The 22,974-nt window shown below is 44.2% G+C and overlaps 1 protein-coding gene across 1 annotated transcript; it reads left to right on the forward strand.

Annotated features, from left to right (window-relative positions):
* Positions 1–14,694: 14,694 nt before the first annotated feature.
* Positions 14,695–15,582, forward strand: LOC133052229 (endogenous retrovirus group PABLB member 1 Env polyprotein-like; the record flags this gene model as incomplete). Its single annotated transcript, XM_061137002.1, has 1 exon — positions 14,695–15,582. A coding segment is annotated over one exon (888 nt), but the record flags the coding sequence as incomplete, so codon positions are not given.
* Between the last annotated feature and the right edge of the window lie 7,392 nt (positions 15,583–22,974).

Genomic DNA, 22,974 nt, shown 5'->3' on the forward strand with positions numbered 1-22,974 from the left:
GTAAGAAAGCTGTGGTACATAGACACAATGGAATATTGCTCAGCCATTAACAAGAACACATTTGAATCCATTCTAATGAGTTGGATGATACTGGGGGCTATTATATGGAGCGAAGTAAGTCAGAAAGAAAAAAACCAATACACTATACTAAGGCATATATATTGAATTTAGGAAGATGGAGATGATAACCCAATATGGGAGACAGCAAAAGAGACACAGATTTACAGAACATTCATTTGGACTCTGTGGGAGATGGTGAGGGTGGGATGATCTGAGATAATAGCATTGAAACATGTATATTATCCTATGTGAAAGGGATAGCCAGTCCATGTTCGATGAATAAGACAGGGGCTCAGGGCTGGTGCATTGGGCTGACCCAGAGGGATGAGATGGGGAGTGAGGTGGTTGGGGGGATCAGGATGTGGAACACATGTACAACCATGGCTGATTCATGTCAATGTATGGCAAAACCACCACAATACAGTAAAGAAATTACGAACTAATTAAGAAAAATAAAATAAAAGAAAATACATTCCTTTGCCAAAAAGGGCCTAATCAGTATTGGCTTTTTTACCTCCTCAAACGCCATTCTTTTCCTTGCTTTCTTCCCTCTTTCCTCCCTCCTCTTTCTTTCCTTTGCTTTCTGATTATACAACTGTTAAAGCTTGCTTTCTATTTCTAGATATTAGAAACTCCTGGCTCTATTCCCCATGTTGTACAATGCATCCCTGAGCTCATCTTCCACCTAACTAACACCGCATGCCTCCCAATCCCCAACCTCTGTATTGAACCTCCCTCTTCCCCTCCCCGCTGGTAACCAGGAGATGCTTCTCTATATCTGTGCGTCTCCGTATTGTCATATTCTCTACTTGGTGGTAGGATTAATGTTATAAGTGATAACATACAGTGTTTGTCTATCTCCGTTTGAGTTATTTTACTCGATATTCTACCATCCATGTTGCTGCAAATGTCAATATTCCATTCTTTTGATGGGGCAGCTCCTTTGTATGCCTTCTGAACTAATGGCACTGCCCACCCCCTCAAATGACACAGCTCCCGAGTTCAGTGTCCATCTCTGCACTCACATAGAGAAACACCAAGTTCTCTTCCTCTTCTCTCATGGGAAGTGTGTCTTTTAAGCTCAGCATGGAACCAGTTCTTCCCCCTACCTTCTGGAAGCCTGGAACTTCTGGTCCCATCTCAAACTCCACAGAAGCCATCTCCCTCCCTCCTCACACACCTATTCCTTCCCTACCCTCTCTGCTTCCCACTATCAGAGAATTCAGAGACAAACATAATTTCACATCAGCTTGATTTTATTTCATTTTCGTTATTAAAGTATGCAGTTGCTATAATATTCAGCATCTGTAGTGTTGTCCAGTACTCAACAGTGAGACCCCCGAGCATTTCTGAGATGGCTAGCAATGCCCCAAATTAAATGGCTGTCCACCGGTCCAGCTGGAATGCCAGGGATCTCCATGGTCTCTGGGACCTCCTCTGGTTCGCTCTGATTAACTGGAATGGCAGGGTTCTCCATGGTCTCTGGGACCTCCTCTGGTTCATTATGATTAACTTTAATGGCTGAGGTCTCCATGGTCTCTAGGACCTCCTCTGATTTATTCTGATTAGCTGGAATGGCAGGGGCCTCCATGGTCTCTGGGACATCCTCTGGTTCCTTCTGCTTAACTGAAATGACAGGTGTCTCCATGGACTAAGGAACCTCCTCTGGTTCCTTCTGATTCAGCTCTTCATTCACCTTGGAACTCTGGGTACAGAGCTTTGGGCATCTGATTTTCTTCAGCTTTTAAGTGGTGGGAGTTTTCAGAGAAGTATTCTTGGGCAGTTTGCCGGAATGGTATTATTCACATTCACGGTTACCCTGCCCAACTGGAGAAAACAAGACAGGGAGCAAGAATGTCACTGGTTTAGGGAAGAGTGTGAAGATAGGTGGGAACGATGGTTTCAGGAGAAGGGTGTGGGCAGAGAAGGGTGATCTGCCAGGTAAGGGCAAGGAAGGGTGTCTCCTGAGCTGGGGTCAAAAGGCAAGAGGAGTTTGCCTGGGTTCAGTTCAACTTGACAATTTTTTTCTGGACCTCAATTGATAGGAGGTCTTGATCTTCTTCTGGGTAACATGAGGTGGGTGTTTCATAACTACTCTGGAGCCTTGTGGATTCCCAGTCACCTCAGTCATTTGGAGGACTCACAGTGGTCTGCTCAGAGCCCCTGAGTACCCCTATATATACCCGTCACCATGGAGCCTCACCCTCATGCTTTATGAGGTCAGCAAGTCTCTGCCCTAGCCAATGGTGGCCTTGGGTGAACTTTGACATCACAAAACCCCATCCTGACATGTTTAGCGGAGGATGGGGAGCAATTCAGATAATTTGCTGGGAGAAATGAGTCATTAGTAACGCCCTCAAGAGGCTTCAAAACTCACCTGCCACCCTCACCTCTATGTCAACTCTGATGGGTCACACAGCAGGCAGAGTGCATCTCCTCCATGCCTTGCCCCACAGCCACACTTCTCAGGCAATCATTCTGTTCTCTCTCAGCTTTCACCATTATCTAGCTTTTGATACCTTGCCTAAACTCCCTCCATGACAACTAGGTTGTGTTTACGTGTCCGTGGAAGCGAGAATCATTGCTCGTCCGTCCAGCAATGTGGTCTTAATGCACCTTGAAGCCCACAGAATTCTGGGCCAGCCGGCAGAAACCTTTCCATCCCGCCTCCTTGTCTCAGTGTTCTCAGAGCTCGCCTCCATTTTCTCGTCTCCAGTCGGAAACCCTTGTCTTCAGGCTGTGAGAATGCAGTGAATACACTTGCCCTTGCTCCACACGGAGCTGTCTCGTTTCAAGTCTAGGACTCAGGGTCACCTCACTAGGAGTACTACCCAGGCTTGGGTTTGAACAGGGTGATGGGAAAGGGGCAAAGAAATGCATGTTTCAGGTTGTGCTGGGGGATCCCATGCAGGAAATGCCCACCTGCAGCTGATTCGTATTCCCAGCAAGAGGTGGAGCTTGCCCAGCGCTCTGTGAGCCTTGTGTGCAAAGGTCTTCTCAACACGCGCACTCACAAATCTCTTTTCTCATCTTGTTTTCTTGCTGAAAGATCCCTGGGAGCTTACCTCTCAGCCAAATCCGTGGTGGAATTCATTTCCATGAGCATCTGCCACAAGCTTCCAACTTCTTGGAAAAAACACTGAGTCATCCTCTCCTGTGCATCTAGTTCCCATGGTCTCTCATTGAGCTGGTTGGCTCTGGAGGAAAGGGGAATGGATAGTGTGCTCCACCTCAGTCCCCGTTTTTCCAATTGACTCCTAGGATCAACCAGACTGAGGTGTACACCTGAGGACAGTTTGTTGGCTTAGTGGGTCTTCCTGGCTTTCCTGTGAAGTGTTACCATCCTGGTGCCCACTTTTTGCTTACTCACCCAGGGTCCATCACACTGCTGAACATTTTAAGAGGTAGAAAATGCACGCAGTAAAGAAACCCAAAAGATGACTCTTAGAATTTTTAGAAGGTCTCAAACCCTTATAAACAAATGGGCAAGAGGCAGGAGCCAAGACTTTATAAGAAAGATGTTATCACTGGCCTTTTCTGAAGTATATTTAGTTCATTATATGGACGACATTTTACTTGCTCATTGTATAGAGGGTATTCTTTGCAAGCGTATGACGTGCTCTTGTTTCAGTTAACTAAATTTGGATTGTAAATTTCTTCTGAATAAATACAATGATCCTACCATTTTCTTATTTCGGGTTTAGACTAGAGAGGGAGACCTTTCGAGCACAGAAACTTCAGATTCGAAAAGATAATCTGAAGACTTTTAATGATTTTCAGAAATTATTAGGGGACATAAATTGGATCCGTCCCTATCTAAAATTGACTACTTGAGAATTGAAGCCTTTGTTTGATATTTTGAAATGATCCACTGACCCTTCCTCCCCTAAAATCCTTAACGATGTGGTGTAAGCTGCTCTGGCCCTAGCTTAATAGGCCCTCTCTCAGAATTTTGCTACCTACTGTGATTTTTCTCAACCTTGGGGACTATATGTGTTTCCCTCTAAACATACCCCGACGGCAGTGTTATATCAAAATGCTCTCTTACAGTGGATCCTTTTACCTGTATCACCTTCAAAAGTTCTTACTCCTTTTTTTTTTTTTTTTTTTATTTCATTAGCCTCCTCATTGCCAAAGGAAGGCATCTTTCCAGAGAAATGCTGGAAGCCTATCCTGCTTACATTTCTGTGCCTTATACCAAAGAACAGCATGAATGGCCTTTTCAGTTTCATGACTCGTGGGCTTTGGCCTTTTCCTCCTTTACAGGTCAAATTATTATTCATTTACGTTCTGATAAACTTTTGTATTTTGCCAGCCAGCATTCATTTATTTTTCCAAAGAGTGTTTCTAATGTCCTGTTCAAGATGCTCTTATGATCTTTACTGACGGATCCTCCAACGTAACTGCTGCCTTTGTGGTTAATGATACCTCTTTCTCCTCACAGACGAACTATACATCAGCTCAAGATGTAGAGCTTTCAGCCGTCCGTAAGGTATGCTGCTGATATTCCTCACAGTCTTTTAATTTGTTTACTGATAACAAAAACATTGCTCAAGCTTTGCAATATATAGAAACTGTTCCCTTTATTTCTACTGTGAATTCTAACATTCAACATTTGTTACATTCTTTTCAGTCTCTGCTGCAACAGCTCACCTTACCTTGCTTTTTTGGACATTTAGTTGCCCACACTGGGCTTCCTGGACCTCTATCTATGGGAAATCAAATAGTTGATTCTCACACTATAGTTTTTCTTTCACAGCTGGAAGCAGCACAACAGCCACATGCGCTACTTCACCAAAATAGTAATGCTTTCGTTTGCAGTTTCAAATCCCTGGAGAGACTGCACGACAAATTGCTAAATCTTGTTCTGTTTTCCCTAAGTTTCTCCCAGTTCCACAACTTGGCATTAAACCTCGCGGGCATCTACCGAATCATATTTGGCAAATGGATGTCACTCGGATCCCTTCCTTTGGTCGTTTAAAGTACATTCATGTATCTATTGACACCTTTTCAGGATATATTGTGGCATCCTTACAGACTGGTGAAGCTGCAAAATATCATATCTCGCATTGTCTATATGCTTCTTCCATTTTAGGCACGCCGAAGATTATAAAACCTGATAATGGCCCTGGCTAGGTTTCCTCTGCCTTCAAAAATTTTTGTTACTCTCTTTCTATCACCCTAAAAAACAGGCATTCCTTATAATCCACAGGGTCAAGGCATCATGGAACGTGCTAATCAAACTTTGAAACTACAGCTTCAAAAAACAAAGAGGGGGGATCTCTACCCCCGTCTACCCAGAAATTACCTTAATCACGCTTTATATATATTAAATTTTAGATAAAGAAGGACATTCGCCACGCAGAGGTTTTGCGACCCTCAGATTTCCAGCAAAAGGCCGATGGTCTTCTGGAAGGACCCGCTAAATAATAACTGGCATGGCCCAGATCCAGTGTTAATTTGGGGGAGGGGTCATGTATGTGTTTTTCCACAGGATGCCAAAGCACCGTGCTGGCTCCCGGAAAGGCTGGTACGCCAGACGGAGGAGATCACTGAATCAGCAATTAGGTCGGCTGACCTTACAGCAGAGGAACCTTCTCCCGACAAATCAACAGATGCATGCGTTTATTCTTCAAGCAAGGAGGATGGCTGCAGAGACGGCTCAGCCTCGACACGCACTGGCTTACATTGCCCTCGCTTTGGCTTGTGCGATAATGAATCAAGGCTTTCCTCAGGCTGAAGCCAATGCTTCCGTTTCCTGGGCTCATTCTTATGCTGATGTTTACAATGAAACAGCCTGCAGGGTCTGCACAAGCATGCCTTTATCCTTTATAGGTTACCGAAGGATTGCCTTGGTGGATGCTTCCCTTTCCAAAAAATGAAACTTCGGCTTTATGTGATTTTTTAAAAGAATAGCAGAAGAAACATCGAAGCTTAATTACAGTTAATTTTGATATAGATTCTCCATGCTCTGATCCTTTACACGCTTCTTTTTTTTATTTTAGTGTAACACAAAGTTATCAGAAAATTGTTAATGTGTACTTATATTACGAAAATAGATCTGTTTCTTCTCCTAATGATTTTGATCGATTTGAGGGTGACTACTACCAAGTTTGGGATGGATATTTCTGGATGACCCCTGAAAAAGGACAGCTACTGACCCCTGCTGACATTTGCTGGGAGCAAAATGCTCATGTACCAACATTTGGAGGTCGCGAGTTTCCAAGATATCACATGAAACATATGGGACTATTGCCTACCCACAAATGTAAGACTGTAATGGACGTAACATTTATTGTCAACAAGTCTGTTATATGGCCAGGGGCAGATTGGGAAAATAGCCCTGGTATGAGATGGGTAGCCCCAAATAACACTCGATGGATTTGTGGATACAACCTTTGGCCCTGGCTCCCTGGAGGATGGGTGGGGAGATGCACCCTAGGGTTTGTGTTTGCCCCTGGGGGAATTCATCAGCAAAAACTTAGTCAACCTGTTAATTTACCTTATGTTAAAGCTCGGTGGTCATGCTCCGTTTTTCACTGGAATGATTATTTAGCCTCATTTTTTGTGCCCTCTTTAGGAGCCACTGATATTATGCTCAGGGTAGAGGCTTTGAACAATTTTACAAAACAAGCTTTGATAGATACTAGAAGAGCTTTAGAGGCTCTTAATGAAGAACAAAAACAGACGAGAAAAACCATTGTACAGAATCGTGTTGCTCTGGATATTCTAACATCCTCTCAACGGGGAACATGTGCGTTAATAAAAATAGAGTGTTTTGTACATATTCCCGATTATTCCTCAAATGGTTCTGATGCTTTAGAAGATATGAAACAACAAGTAGCCACTATGGATTTTTCTGACTCCAGCATTTGGAGTCAGATATCTGCCTGGTTTCATGGTGATTGGTGGAAATCAATAATTTTTATCATTATATGCTTATTGCTATTGCTGTGTTTTGGCCCTTGCATTTGTCAATGCATATCTGAGATGGTAAATAAAAGATTGCTGATGTTTTCCCGTTTGTAAATGCGGCCATTTCCCTGAGGGAGATATAATGGCTATTAGTCAAAAGAAAAGAGCGAGATGCGGGGAACCGGCCTGACTGCTCAGGCTCTTTCTTGGCCCTGAGAAGGATCAAAAGGACCCTCTCTATCCCGCCACCCCTGATTGATTAAAGTGGAAATTGGCCTTTCTCAGAGACTCCCTCAAGGAAATTGCTGCAGCCACCATTTGCCCATTCTCCTGATTCTGATAAGATTATCAGACTCCTGTGAATGGTTTATGTCTAGGTAGTCATTTACTGCTTATAAGACGCTGGTGCCATACTCTGCTAGAGTTGAGATAAAACTCCTGAGCTAAAACTAGTGTCTGCAGTTCTGCACGGAGGCATGTCTTTGATCTAAAATTTGGTGAGTCCTGTTAGCATATGTATGTATGTTACCCCTCAATAAAGTCGTCAGAATCAGTCACAAGCTGACTCCGTGCCTCTCAACCCCATCTTTCCGAGACTTTCGTTTCTCAGGTGCTCTGGTGATTGCGTCTTCGACCTCTTCGTTTTCCCGGCAGGTCCCGCACCCATGAGCAGCCAATTCGTAAGAAGTATATGGAACTAGCCCCAAACCACGGTAAGAACATACTAAATATCACGGAGGTAAGAAAAATTCCTTGAGAACTGAAACGCAGGCATAAGTGGCAGGGATTATAGTAATTGCAGACAGAGACATTACGATACTTGGAATAAATGTGTTTTCTGTGTTCTAAAAGAAAGGAGAGACATGGAAATCCTAAAATAGACCCCACATGATCTTACAGATATGAAAACCATAGTGTCAGCCAAAGCACATTTTAAGAGTTTCCTGCTGGCTCAGACAGGAAAAAAAAAGAAAAAAGAAAGAACACCTGCAACATGGGAAACCAGGATTCAATCCCTGGGTTGGGAAGATCCCCTGGAGGGGTGAATGGCAGCCTGCTCCATTGAGGTTGCCTGGATAATCACCATGGACAGAGGAGCCTGGCGGTCTACAGACCATGGGGTCAAAAAGAGTCGGACACGGCTGAGTAACGAAGCACAGCACAGAACAGCACACTGAATGTTTGTGAAAGTAAGGCAGGTAGGGAGGAAAGAGGGGGAAAGGGAAACAAGGGAGATGAAAGGAAGGAAAGAAAGTCCTCTCTTGCTGGTGCTCTCCAACAGAGCAACCAGGAATGTGCCCCAGCAGGACAGCGCCCCATATGTCCATCTGAGCACTCTCAGCCGGTTTGAAACAACCATCTCCAACTTTGGTCCCACTCCTTCAACCAAACTCATGTGCAGGGTTTCCCACTAACAGGCTAATAGTCATCATGGTTTCTCCTCATTCAAATCGTGATTCACCCAGAAGTGAAAAAGACATGTGTGCCCCAATGTTCATCACAGCACTGTTTACAATAGCCAGGGCATGGAAGCAACCTAGATGTCCATCCGCAGACAAATGGGTAAAAAAGCTGTGGTACATAGACACAATGGAATATTGCTCAGCCATTAACAAGAACACATTTGAATCCATTCTAATGAGTTGGATGATACTGGAGCCTATTATATGGAGCGAAGTAAGTCAGAAAGGAAAAAAACAATACACTATACTAAGGCATATATATTGAATTTAGGAAATGGGGATGATAAACCTATATGGGAGACAGCAAAAGAGACACAGATTTACAGAACAGTCTTTTGGACTCTGTGGGAGATGGCGAGGGTGGGATGATCTGAGAGAATAGCATTGAAACATGTATATTGTCCTATGTGAAAGGAATAGCCAGTCCATGTTCGATGAATAAGACAGGTTCTCAGGGCTGCTGCACTGGGCTGACCCAGAGGGATGGGATGGGGAGTGAATTGGGTGGGGGGATCCGGATGTGGAACACATGTACAACCATGGCTGATTCATGTCAATGTATGGCAAAACCACCACAATATAGTAAAGAAATTATGAACTAATTAAGAAAAATAAAATAAAAGAAAATACATTCCTTTGCCAAAAAGGGCCTAATCAGTATTGGCTTTTTTACCTCCTCAAACGCCATTCTTTTCCTTGCTTTCTTCCCTCTTTCCTCCCTCCTCTTTCTTTCCTTTGCTTTCTGATTATACAACTGTTAAAGCTTACTTTCCATTTCTAGTTATTAGAAAGTCCTGGCTCTATTCCCCATGTTGTACAATGCATCCCTGAGCTCATCTTCCACCTAACTAACACCGCATGCCTCCCACTCCCCCACCTCTGTATTGCCCCTCACTCTTCCCCTCCCCGCTGGTAACCAGGAGATGCTTCTCTATATCTGTGCATCTCCGTTTTTATCATATTCTCTACTTGGGGGTAAGTTTAATGTTATAAGTGATAACATACAGTATTTGTCTATCTCCGTTTGAGTTATTTTACTCAATATTCTACCATCCATGTTGCTGCAAATGTCAATATTCCATTCTTTTGATGGGGCAGCTCCTTTGTATGCCTTTTGAACTAATGGCACTGCCCACCTCCACAAACGACACAGCTCGCGAGTTCAGTGCCCATCTCTGCACTCACACAGAGAAACACCAAGTTCTCTTCCTCTTCTCTCATGGGAAGTGTGTCTTTTAAGCTCAGCATGGAACCAGTTCTTCCCCCTACCTTCTGGCAACCTGGAACTTCTGGTCCCATCTCCAACTCCACAGAAGCCATCGCCCTCCCTCCTCACACACTTATCCCTTCCCTGCCCTCTCTGCTTCCACTATCAGAGAACTCAGAGACAAACATAATTTTACATCAGCTTGATTTTATTTCATTTTCGTTATTAAGGTATGCAGTTGCTATAATATTCAGCATCTGTAGTGTTGTCCAGTACTCAACAGTGAGACCCCCGAGCATTTCTGAGATGGCTAGCCATGCCCCAAATTAAATGGCTGTCCACTGGTCCAGCTGGAATGCCAGGGATCACCATGGTCTCTGGGGCCTCCTCTGGTTCATTCTGATTACCTGGAATGGCAGGGGCCTCCATGGTCTCCGGGACCTCCTCTATTTCATTTTGATTAAGTGGAATGGCAGGTGTCTTCATGGTCTCTAGGACCTCCTCTGATTCATTCTGATTAGCTGGAATGGCAGGGGCCTCCATGGCCTCTGGGTCCTCCTCTGGTTCCTTCTGCTTAACTGGAATGCCAGGGGTCTCCATGGTCTCAGGGACCTCCTCTGGTTCCTTCTGATTCAGCTGTTCATTCACCTTGGAACTCTGGGTACAGAGCTTTGAGCATCTGATTTTCTTCAGCTTTTTAGTGGTGGGAGTTTTCAGAGAAGTATTCTTGGGCAGCTTTGCCGGAATGGGATTATTCACATTCACGGTTACCATGCGCAACTAGAGAAAACAAGACAGGGAGCAAGAATGGCACTGGTTTAGGGAAGAGTGTGAAGACAGGTGGGAACGATGGCTTCAGGAGAAGGGGTGTGGGCAGAGAAGGGTTATCTGCCAGATAAGGGCAAGGAAGGGTGTCTTCTTGGGTGGGGACAATGGGCAAGAGGAATTTGGCTGGGTTCAGTTCAACTTGACAATTTTTTTCTGGATCTCAATTGATAGGAGGTCTTCATCTTCTTCTGGGTAACATGAGGTGGGTGTTCCATAACTACTCTGGAGCCTTGTGGCTTCCCAGTCACCTCAGTCATTTGGAGGACTCACAGTGGTCTGCTCAGAGCCCCTGAGTATCCCTATATATACCCGTCCCAATGGAGCCTCACCCTCATGCTTTATGAGGTCAGCAAGTCTCTGCCACAGCCAATGGTGGCCCTGGGTGAGCTTTGACATCACAAAGCCTCACCCTGACATCTTTAGCGGAGGATGGGGAGCAATTCAGATAATTTGCTGGGAGAAATGAGTCATTAGTAACGCCCTCAAGAGGCTTCGAAACTCACCTGCCACCCTCACCTCTATGTCAACTCTGATGGGTCACACAGCAGGCAGAGTGCATCTCCTCCAAGCCTTGCCCCACAGCCACACTTCTCAGGCAATCATTCTGTTCTCTATCAGCTTCCAGCACTATCGAGCTTTTGATACCTTGCCTAAACTCCCTCCATGACAACTAGGTTGTGTTTAAGTGTCTGTGGAAGTGAAAATCTTTGCTCGTTGGCCCTGCAATGTGGTCTTAATGCAACTTGAAGCCGATTGAATTCTGGGCCAGCCGGCAGAAACCTTTCCATCCCGCCTCCTTGTCTCAGTGTTCTCAGAGCTCGCCTCCATTTTCTCGTCTCCAGTCGGAAACCCTTGTCTTCAGGCTGTGAGAATGCAGTGAATACACTTGCCCTTGCTCCACACGGAGCTGTCTCGTTTCAAGTCTAGGACTCAGGGTCACCTCACTAGGAGTACTACCCAGGCTTGGGTTTGAACAGGGTGATGGGAAAGGGGCAGAGAAATGCATGTTTCAGGTTGTGCTGGGGGATCCCATGCAGGAAATGCCCACCTGCAGCTGATTCTTATTTCCAGCAAGGGGTGGAGCTTGCCCAGAGCTGTGTGAGCCTGGTGTGCAAAGGTCTTCTCAACACGTGCCCTTACAAATCTCTTTTCTCATCTTGTTTTCTTGCTGGAAGATCCCTTGGAGCTTACCTCTCAGCCAAATCCATGGTGGAATTCATTTCCATGAGCAGCTGCCACAAGCTTCCAACTTCTTGGACAAAACACTAAGTCATCCTCTACTGTGCATCTAGTTCCCATGGTTTCTCATTGAGCTGGTTGGCTCTGAAGGAAAGGGGAATGGATAATGTGCTCCACCTCAGTCCTCGCTTTTCCAATTGACTCGTAGGGTCAACCAGACTGAGCTGTACACCTGGGGACAGTTTGCTGGTAAGTGTTTCTTCCTGGCTTTCCTGTGAAGTGTTACCATCCTGGTGTCCACTTTTTGCTTACTCACCCAGGGTCCGTCACACTGCTGAACATTTTAAGAGGTAGAAAATGCACGCCGTACCGAAATCCAAAAGATGACTCAGAATTTTTAGAAGGTCTCAAACCCTTATAGAGAAATGGGCAAGAGGCACAAGCCAAGACTTTATAAGAAAGATGTTATCACTGGCCTTTTCTGAAGTATATTTAGTTCATTATATGGACGACATTTTACTTGCTCATTGTATAGAGGGTGTTCTTTTGCAAGCGTATGACGTGCTCTTGCTTCAGTTAACTAAATTTGGATTGTAAATTTCTTCTGAATAAATACAATGATCACACCAATTTCTTATTTCGGGTTTAGACTAGAGAGGGAGACCTTTCAAGCGCAGACACTTCAGATTTAAAAAGATAATCTGAAGACTTTTAATGATTTTCAGAAATTATTAGGGGACATAAATTGGACCCGACCTTATCTAAAATTGGCTACTTGAGAATTGAAGCCTTTGTTTGATATTTTGAAATGATCCACTGACCCATGCTCCCCTAAAATCCTTAACGATGTGGTGCAAGCTGCTCTTGCCCTAGCTTAATAGGCCCTCTCTCAGAATTTTGCTACCTACTGTGATTTTTCTCAACCGTGGGGACTATATGTGTTTCCCTCTAAACATACCCCGACGGCAGTGTTATATCAAAATGCTCTCTTACAGTGGATCCTTTTACCTGTATAACCTTCAAAAGTTCTTACCCCCTTTTTTTTTTTTTTTTTTTATTTCATTAGCCTCCTCATTGCCAAAGGAAGGTGTCTTTCCAGAGAAATGCTGGGAGCCTATCCTGCTTACATTTCTGTGCCTTATACCAAAGAACAGCATGAATGGCCTTTTCAGTTTCATGACTCGTGGGCTTTGTCTTTTTCCTCCTTTACAGGTCAAATTATTAATCATTTGCCTTCTGATAAACTTTTGTATTTTGCCAGCCAGCATTCATTTATTTTTCCAAAGAATGTTTCTAATGTCCTATTCAAGATGCTCTTATGATCTTTACTGACGGATCCTCCAACGGAATCGTTGCCTTTGTGGTTAATGATACCCCGTTCTCCTCGCAGACGAACTATACATCAGCTCAAGAAGTAGAGCTTTCAGCCGTTCATAAGGTATGCTCATGATATTCCTCACAGTCTTTTAATTTGTTTACTGATAGCAAATACATTGCTCATGCTTTGCAATATATAGAAACTGTTCCCTTTATTTCAACAGTGAATTCTAACATTCAACATTTGTTTCATTCATTTCAGTCTCTGCTGCAACAGCGCACCTTATTTTGCTTTTTTGGACATTTAATTGCCCACACTGGGCTTCCTGGACCTCTATCTATGGGAAATCAAATAGTTGATTCTCACACTAGAGTTTCTCTTTCACAGCTGGAAGCAGCACAACAATCACATGCGCTACTTCACCAAAATAGTAATGGTCTTCGTTTTCAGTTTCAAATCCTTGGAGAGACTGCACGACAAATTGCTAAATCTTGCTCTGTTTTCCCTAAGTTTCTCCCAGTTCCACACCTTGGCGTTAATCCTCAGGGGCTTCTACCGAATCATCTTTGGCAAATGGATGTCACTCGAGTCCCTTCCTTTGGTCTTTTAAAGTACATTCATGTATCGATTGACACCTTTTCAGGATATATTGTGGCATCCTTACAGACTGGTGAAGCCGCAAAACATTCTATCTCGCATTGTCTTTATGCTTTTTCCATTTTAGGCACGCCGAAGATTATAAAACCTGATAATGGCCCTGGCTAGGTTTCCTCTGCCTTCAAAAATTTTTGTCCCTCTTTTTCTATCACCCTAAAAAACAGGCATTCCTTATAATCCACAGGGTCAAGGCATCATGGAACATGCTAATCAAACTTTGAAACTACAGCTTCAAAAAACAAAGAGGGGGGATCTCTACCCGGGTCTACCCAGAAATTACTTTAATCACGCTTTATATATATTAAATTTTAGATAAAGAAGGACATTCAGCCGCGCAGAGATTTTGCGACCCTCAGATTTCCAGCAAAAGGCCGATGGTCTTCTGGAAGGACACGCTAAATAATAACTGGCATGGCCCAGATCCAGTGTTAATTTGGGGGAGGGGTCATGTATGTGTTTTTCCACAGGATGCCAAAGCACCGTGCTGGCTCCCGGAAAGGCTGGTACGCCAGACGGAGGAGATCACTGAATCAGCAATTAGGTCGGCTGACCTTACAGCAGAGGAACCTTCTCCCGACAAATCAGCAGATGCATGCGTTTATTCTTCAAGCAAGGAGGATGGCTGCAGAGACGGCTCAGCCTCGACACGCACTGGCTTACATTGCCCTCGCTTTGGCTTGTGCGATAATGAATCAAGGCTTTCCTCAGGCTGAAGCCAATGCTTCCGTTTCCTGGGCTCATTCTTATGCTGATGTTTACAATGAAACAGCCTGCAGGGTCTGCACAAGCATGCCTTTATCCTTTATAGGTTACCGAAGGATTGCCTTGGTGGGTGCTTCCCTTTCCAAAAAATGAAACTTCGGCTTTATGTGATTTTTTAAAAGAATAGCAGAAGAAACATCGAAGCTTAATTACAGTTAATTTTGATATAGATTCTCCATGCTCTGATCCTTTACACGCTTCTTTTTTTTTATTTTAGTGTAACACAAAGTTATCAGAAAATTGTTAATGTGTACTTATATTACGAAAATAGATCTGTTTCTTCTCCTAATGATTTTGATCGATTTGAGGGTGACTACTACCAAGTTTGGGATGGATATTTCTGGATGACCCCTGAAAAAGGACAGCTACTGACCCCTGCTGACATTTGCTGGGAGCAAAATGCTCATGTACCAACATTTGGAGGTCGCGAGTTTCCAAGATATCACATGAAACATATGGGACTATTGCCTACCCACAAATGTAAGACTGTAAAGGACGTAACATTTATTGTCAACAAGTCTGTTATATGGCCAGGGGCAGATTGGGAAAATAGCCCTGGTATGAGATGGGTAGCCCCAAATAACACTCGATGGATTTGTGGATACAACCTTTGGCCCTGGCTCCCTGGAGGATGGGTGGGGAGATGCACCCTAGGGTTTGTGTTTGCCCCTGGGAGAATTCATCAGCAAAAACTTAGTCAACCTGTTAATTTACCTTATGTTAAAGCTCGGTGGTCATGCTCTGTTTTTCACTGGAATGATTATTTAGCCTCATTTTTTGTGCCCTCTTTAGGAGCCACTGATATTATGCTCAGGGTAGAGGCTTTGAACAATTTTACAAAACAAGCTTTGACAGATACTAGAAGAGCTTTAGAGGCTCTTAATGAAGAACAAAAACAGACGAGAAAAACCATTGTACAGAATCGTATGGCTCTGGATATTCTAACATCCTCTCAAGGGGGAACATGTGCCCTAATAAAAATAGAGTGTTTTGTATATATTCCCGATTATTCCTCAAAAGTTTCTGATGCTTTAGAAGATATGAAACAACAAGTAGCCACTATGGATTTTTCTGACTCCAGCATTTGGAGTCAGATATCTGCCTGGTTTCATGGTGATTGGTGGAAATCAATAATTTTTATCATTATATGCTTATTGCTATTGCTGTGTTTTGGCCCTTGCATTTGTCAATGCATATCTGAGATGATAAATTAAAGATTGCTGATGTTTTCCCGTTTGTAAATGCGGCCATTTCCCTGAGGGAGATATAATGGCTATTAGTCAAAAGAAAAGAGCGAGATGCGGGGAACCGGCCTGACTGCTCAGGCTCTTTCTTGTCCCTGAGAAGGATCAAAAGGACCCTCTCTATCCCGCCACCCCTGATTGATTAAAGTGGAAATTGGCCTTTCTCACCTCCCTCAAGGAAATTGCTGCAGCCACCATTTGCCCATTCTCCTGATTCTGATAAGATTATCAGACTCCTGTGAATGGTTTATGTCTAGGTAGTCATTTACTGCTTATAAGACGCTGGTTTCATACTCTGCTAGAGTTGAGATAAAACTCCTGAGCTAAAACTAGTGTCTGCAGTTCTGCACGAAGGCATGTCTTTGATCTAAAATTTGGTGAGTCCTGTTAGCATATGTATGTATGTTACCCCTCAATAAAGTCGTCGGAATCAGTCACAAGCTGACTCCGTGCCTCTCAACCCCATCTTTCCGAGACTTTCGTTTCTCAGGTGCTCTGGTGATTACGTCTTCGACCTCTTCGTTTTCCCGGCAGGTCCGGCACCCATGAGCAGCCCATTCATAAGAAGTGTATGGAACTAGCCCCAAACCACGGTAAGAACATTTTAAACCTCACGGAGGTAAGAAAAATTCCTTGAGAACTGAAACGCAGGCATAAGTGGCACGGATTATAGTAATTGCAGACAGAGACATTACGATACTTGGAATAACTGTGTTTTGTGTGTTCTAAAAGAAAGGAGAGACATGGAAATCCAAAAATAGGCCCCACTTGATCTTACAGATATGAAAACCATAGTGTCAGATGAAGCACATTTTAAGAGTTTGCTGCTGGCTCAGACAGGAAAAAAAAAAAAAAAAAAAAAAAAACCACCTGCAACATGGGAAACCAGGATTCAATCCCTGGATTGGGAAGATATCCTGGAGGGGTGAATGGCGGCCTGCTCCATTAAGGTTGCCTGGAGAATCACCATGGACAGAGGAGCCTGGCGGTCTACAGACCATGGGGTCAAAAAGAAGCAGACACAGCTGAGTAACGAAGCACATCACAGAACAGCACACTGAATGTTTGTGAAAGTAAGGCAGGTAGGGAGGAAAGAGGGTGAAAGGGAAACAAGGGAGATGAAAGGAAGGAAAGAAAGTCCTCTCTTGCTGGTGCTCTCCAACCGAGCAACCAGGAATGTGCCCCAGCAGGACAGCACCCCATATGTCCATCTGAGCACTCTCAGCGGGTTTGAAACAACCATCTCCAACTTTGGTCCCACTCCTTCAACCAAACTCATGTGCAGGGTTTCCCACTAACAGGCTAATAGTCATCATGGTTTCTCCTCATTCAAATCGTGATTCACCCAGAAGTGAAAAAGACACGTGTGCCCCAATGTTCATCACAGCACTGTTTACAATAGCCAGGGCATGGAAGCAACCTAGATGTCCATCCGCAGACAAATGGGTAAAAAAGCTGTGGTACATAGACACAATGGAATATTGCTCAGCCATTAACAAGAACACATTTGAATCCATTCTAATGAGCTGGATGATACTGGAGCCTATTATATGGAGCGAAGTAAGTCAGAAAGAAAAAAACCAATACACTATAGTAAGGCATATATATTGAATTTAGGAAGAAGGAGATGATAACCCTATATGGGAGACAGCAAAAGAGTCACAGATTTACACAACAGTCTTTTGGACTCGGTGGGAGACGGCGAGGGTGGGATGATCTGAGAGAATAGCATTGAAACATGTATATTATCCTATGTGAAAGGGATAGCCAGTCCATGTTCGATGAATAAGACAGGTGCTCAGTGCTGCTGCACTGGGCTGACCCAGAGAGATGGGATGGGGAGTGAATTGGGTGGGGGGATCCGGATGTGGAACACATGTACAACTGTGGCTGATTCATGTCAATGTATGGCAAAACAACCACAATATAGTCAAGAAATTACGAACTAATTAAGAAAAATAAAATAAAAGAAAATACATTCCTTTGCCAAAAAGGGCCTAGTCAGTATTGGCTTTTTGACCTCCAAAAACGCCATTCTTTTCCTTGCTTTCTTCCCTTTTTCCTCCCTCCTCTTTCTTTCCTTTACTTTCTGATTATACAACTGTTAAAGCTTGCTTTCCATTTCTAGATATTAGAAAGTCCTGGCTCTACTCCCCATGTTGTTCAATGCATCCCTGAGCTCATCTTCCACCTACTAACACCGCATGCCTCCCACTCCCCCACCTCTGTATTGCCCCTCCCTCGTCCCCTCCCCGCTGGTAACCAGGAGATGCTTCTCTATATCTGTGCGTCTCCGTTTTTATCATATTCTCTACTTGGGGGTAAGTTTAATGTTATAAGTGATAACATACAGTATTTGTCTATCTCCGTTTGAGTTATTTTACTCAATATTCTACCATCCATGTTGCTGCAAATGTCAATATTCCGTTCTTTTGATGGGGCAGCTCCTTTGTATGCCTTCTGAACTAATGGCACTGCCCACCCCCCCAAACGACACAGCTCCCGAGTTCACTGTCCATCTCTGCACTCACACAGAGAAACACCAAGTTCTCTTCCTCTTCTCTCATGGGAAGTGTGTCTTTTAAGCTCAGCATGGAACCAGTTCTTCCCCCTACCTTCTGGCAACCTGGAACTTCTGGTCCCATCTCCAACTCCACAGAAGCCATCTCCCTCCCTCCTCACACACTTATCCCTTCCCTGCCCTCTCTGCTTCCCACTATCAGAGAACTCAGAGACAAACATAATTTCACATCAGCTTGATTTTATTTCATTTTCATTATTAAGGTATACAGTTGCTATAATATTCAGCATCTGTAGTGTTGTCCAGTACTCAACAGTGAGACCCCCGAGCTTTTCTGAGATGGCTAGCCATGCCTCAAATTAAAAGGCTGTCCACTGGTCCAGCTGGAATGCCAGGGATCACCATGGTCTCTGGGGCCTCTTCTGGTTCATTCTGATTAACTGGAATGGCAGGGTTCTCCATGGTCTCTGGGACCTCCTCTGGTTCATTCTGATTAACTGGAATGGCAGGAGTCTCCATGGTCTCTAGGACCTCCTCTGATTCATTCTGATTAGCTGGAATGGCAGGGGCCTCCATGGTCTCTGGGTTCTCCTCTGGCTCCTTCTGATTAACTGGAATGCCAGGGGTCTCCATGGTCTCTGGGACCTCCTCTTTTTCCTTCTGATTCAGCTGTTCATTCACCTTGGAACTCTGGGTACAGAGCTTTGAGCATCCGATTTTCTTCAGCTTTTTAGTGGTGGGAGTTTTCAGTGAAGTATTCTTGGGCAGCTTTGCCGGAATGGGATTATTCACATTCATGGTTACCATGCGCAACTAGAGAAAACAAGACAGGGAGCAAGAATGGCACTGGTTTAGGGAAGAGTGTGAAGACAGGTGGGAACGATGGCTTCAGGAGAAGGGGTGTGGGCAGAGAAGGGTTATCTGCCAGGTAAGGGCAAGGAAGGGTGTCTTCTTGGGTGGGGTCAATGGGCAAGAGGAATTTGGCTGCTTTCAGTTCAACTTGACAATTTTTTTCTGGACCTCAATTGATAGGAGGTCTTCATCTTCTTCTGGGTAACATGAGGTGGGCATTCCATAACTACTCTGGAGCCTTGTCGCTTCCCAGTCACCTCAGTCATTTGGAGGACTCACAGTGGTCTGCTCAGAGCCCCTGAGTATCCCTATATATACCCGTCCCAATGGAGCCTCACCCTCATGCTTTATGAGGTCAGCAAGTCTCTGCAACAGCCAATGGTGGCCCTGGGTGAGCTTTGACATCACAAAGCCTCACCCTGACATCTTTAGCGGAGGATGGGGAGCAATTCAGATAATTTGCTGGGAGAAATGGTCATTAGTAACGCCCTCAAGAGGCTTCGAAACTCACCTGCCACCCTCACCACTATGTCAACTCTGATGGGTCACACAGCAGGCAGAGTGCATCTCCTCCAAGCCTTGCCCCACAGCCACACTTCTCGGGCAATCATTCTGTTCTCCCTCAGCTTCCACCACTATCGGGCTTTTGATACCTTGCCTAAACTCCCTCCATGACAACTAGGTTGTGTTTAAGTGTCTGTGGAAGTGAAAATCTTTGCTCGTTCGCCCTGCAATGTGGTCTTAATGCACCTTGAAGCCCATTGAATTCTGGGCCAGCCGACAGAAACCTTTCCATCCTGCCTCCTTGTCTCAGTGTTCTCAGAGCTCGCCTCCATTTTCTCGTCTCCAGTCGGAAACCCTTGTCTTCAGGCTGTGAGAATGCAGTGAATACACTTGCCCTTGCTCCACACGGAGCTGTCTCGTTTCAAGTCTAGGACTCAGGGTCACCTCACTAGGAGTACTACCCAGGCTTGGGTTTGAACAGGGTGATGGGGAAGGGGCAGAGAAATGCATGTTTCAGGTTGTGCTGGGGGATCCCATGCAGGAAATGCCCACCTGTGGCTGATTCGTATTCCCAGCAAGGGGTGGAGCTTGCCCAGAGCTCTGTGAGCATTGTGTGCAAAGGTCTTCTCAACACGTGCCCTCACAAATCTCTTTTCTCATCTTGTTTTCTTGCTGGAAGATCCCTTCGAGCTTACCTCTCAGCCAAATCAATGGTGGAATTCATTTCCATGAGCAGCTGCCACAAGCTTCCAACTTCTTGGACGAAACGCTGAGTCATCCTCTCCTGTGCATCTAGTTCCCATGGTTTCTCATTGAGCTGGTTGGCTCTGAAGGAAAGGGGAATGGATAGTGTGCTCCACCTCAGTCCTCGCTTTTCCAATTGACTCGTAGGGTCAACCAGACTGAGCTGTACACCTGGGGACAGTTTGTTGGTAAGTGTTTCTTCCTGGCTTTCCTGTGAAGTGTTACCATCCTGGTGTCCACTTTTTGCTTACTCACCCAGGGTCCATCACACTGCTGAACATTTTAAGAGGTAGAAAATGCATGCCGTACCGAAACCCAAAAGATGACTCTTAGAATTTTTAGAAGGTCTCAAACCCTTATAGAGAAATGGGCAAGAGGAACGAGCCAAGACTTTATAAGAAAGATGTTATCACTGGCCTTTTCTGAAGTATATTTAGCTCATTATATGGACGACATTTTACTTGCTCATTGTATAGAGGGTATTCTTTTGCAAGCGTATGACTTGCTCTTGCTTCAGTTAACTAAATTTGGATTGTAAATTTCTTGTGAATAAATACAATGATCCCACCGGTTTCTTATTTCGGGTTTAGACTAGAGAGGGAGACCTTTCGAGCACAGAAACTTCAGATTCGAAAAGATAATCTGAAGACTTTTAGTGATTTTCAGAAATTATTAGGGGACATAAATTGGATCCAACCCTATCTAAAATTGACTACTTGAGAATTGAAGCCTTTGTTTGATATTTTGAAATGAACCACTGACCCTTCTTCCCCTAAAATCCTTAACGATGTGGTGTAAGCTGCTCTTCACCTAGCTTACCAGGCCCTCTCTCAGAATTTTGTTACCTACTGTGATTTTTCTCAACCGTGGGGACTATATGTGTTTCCCTCTAAACATACCCCGACGGCAGTGTTATATCAAAATGCTCTCTTACAGTGGATCCTTTTACTGGTATTACCTTCAAAAGTTCTTACTCTTTTTTTTTTTTTTTTTTATTTCATTAGCCTCCTCATTGCCAAAGGAAGGCGTCTTTCCAGAGACATGTTGGGAGCCTATCCTGCTTACATTTCTGTGCCTTATACCAAAGAACAGCATGAATGGCCTTTTCAGTTTCATGACTCGTGGGCTTTGGCCTTTTCCTCCTTTACAGGTCAAATTATTAATCATTTACCTTCTGATAAACTTTTCTATTTTGCCAGCCAGCATTCATTTATTTTTCCCAAGAATGTTTCTAATGTCCTATTCAAGATGCTCTTATGATCTTTACTGACGGATCCTCCAACGGAACCGCTGCCTTTGTGGTTAATGATACCCCTCTCTCTCCTCACAGACGAACTATACATCAGCTCAAGAAGTAGAGCTTTCAGCCGTTCATAAGGTATGCTCATGATATTCCTCACAGTCTTTTAATTTGTTTACTGATAGCAAATACATTGCTCATGCTTTGCAATATATAGAAACTATTCCCTTTATTTCTACAGAGAATTCTAACATTTAACATTTGTTACATTCATTTCAGTCTCTGCTGCAACAGCGCACCTTACTTTGCTTTTTTGGACATTTAATTGCCCACACTGGGCTTCCTGGACCTCTATCTATGGGAAATCAAATAGTTGATTCTCACACTAGAGTTTTTCTTTCACAGCTGGAAGCAGCACAACAGTCACATGCGCTACTTCACCAAAATAGTAATTCTCTTCGTTTGCAGTTTCAAATCCTTGGAGAGACTGCACGACAAATTGCTAAGTCTTGTTCTGTTTTCCCTAAGTTTCTCCCAGTTCCACACCTTGGCGTTAATTCTCGCGGGCTTCTACCGAATCATCTTTGGCAAATGGATGTCACTCGCGTCCCTTCCTTTGGTCTTTTAAAGTACATTCATGTATCTATTGACACCTTTTCAGGATATATTGTGGCATCCTTACAGACTGGTGAAGCCGCAAAACATTCTATCTCGCATTGTCTTTATGCTTTTTCCATTTTAGGCACGCCAAAGATTATAAAACCTGATAATGGCCCTGGCTAGGTTTCCTCTACCTTCAAAAATTTTTGTTCCTCTTTTTCTATCACCCTAAAAAACAGGCATTCCTTATAATCCACAGGGTCAAGGCATCATGGAACGTGCTAATCAAACTTTGAAACTACAGCTTCAAAAAACAAAGAGGGGGGATCTCTACCCGGGTCTACCCAGAAATTACTTTAATCACGCTTTATATATATTAAATTTTAGATAAAGAAGGACATTCAGCCGCGCAGAGATTTTGCGACCCTCAGATTTCCAGCAAAAGGCCGATGGTCTTCTGGAAGGACCCGCTAAATAATAACTGGCATGGCCCAGATCCAGTGTTAATTTGGGGGAGGGGTCATGTATGTGTTTTTCCACAGGATGCCAAAGCACCGTGCTGGCTCCCGGAAAGGCTGGTACGCCAGACGGAGGAGATCACTGAATCAGCAATTAGGTCGGCTGACCTTACAGCAGAGGAACCTTCTCCCGACAAATCAACAGATGCATGCGTTTATTCTTCAAGCAAGGAGGATGGCTGCAGAGACGGCTCAGCCTCGACACGCACTGGCTTACATTGCCCTCGCTTTGGCTTGTGCGATAATGAATCAAGGCTTTCCTCAGGCTGAAGCCAATGCTTCCGTTTCCTGGGCTCATTCTTATGCTGATGTTTACAATGAAACAGCCTGCAGGGTCTGCACAAGCATGCCTTTATCCTTTA

This window comes from Dama dama, chromosome X (genome assembly GCF_033118175.1).
Source record: "Dama dama isolate Ldn47 chromosome X, ASM3311817v1, whole genome shotgun sequence".
Taxonomy (NCBI): domain Eukaryota; kingdom Metazoa; phylum Chordata; class Mammalia; order Artiodactyla; family Cervidae; genus Dama; species Dama dama.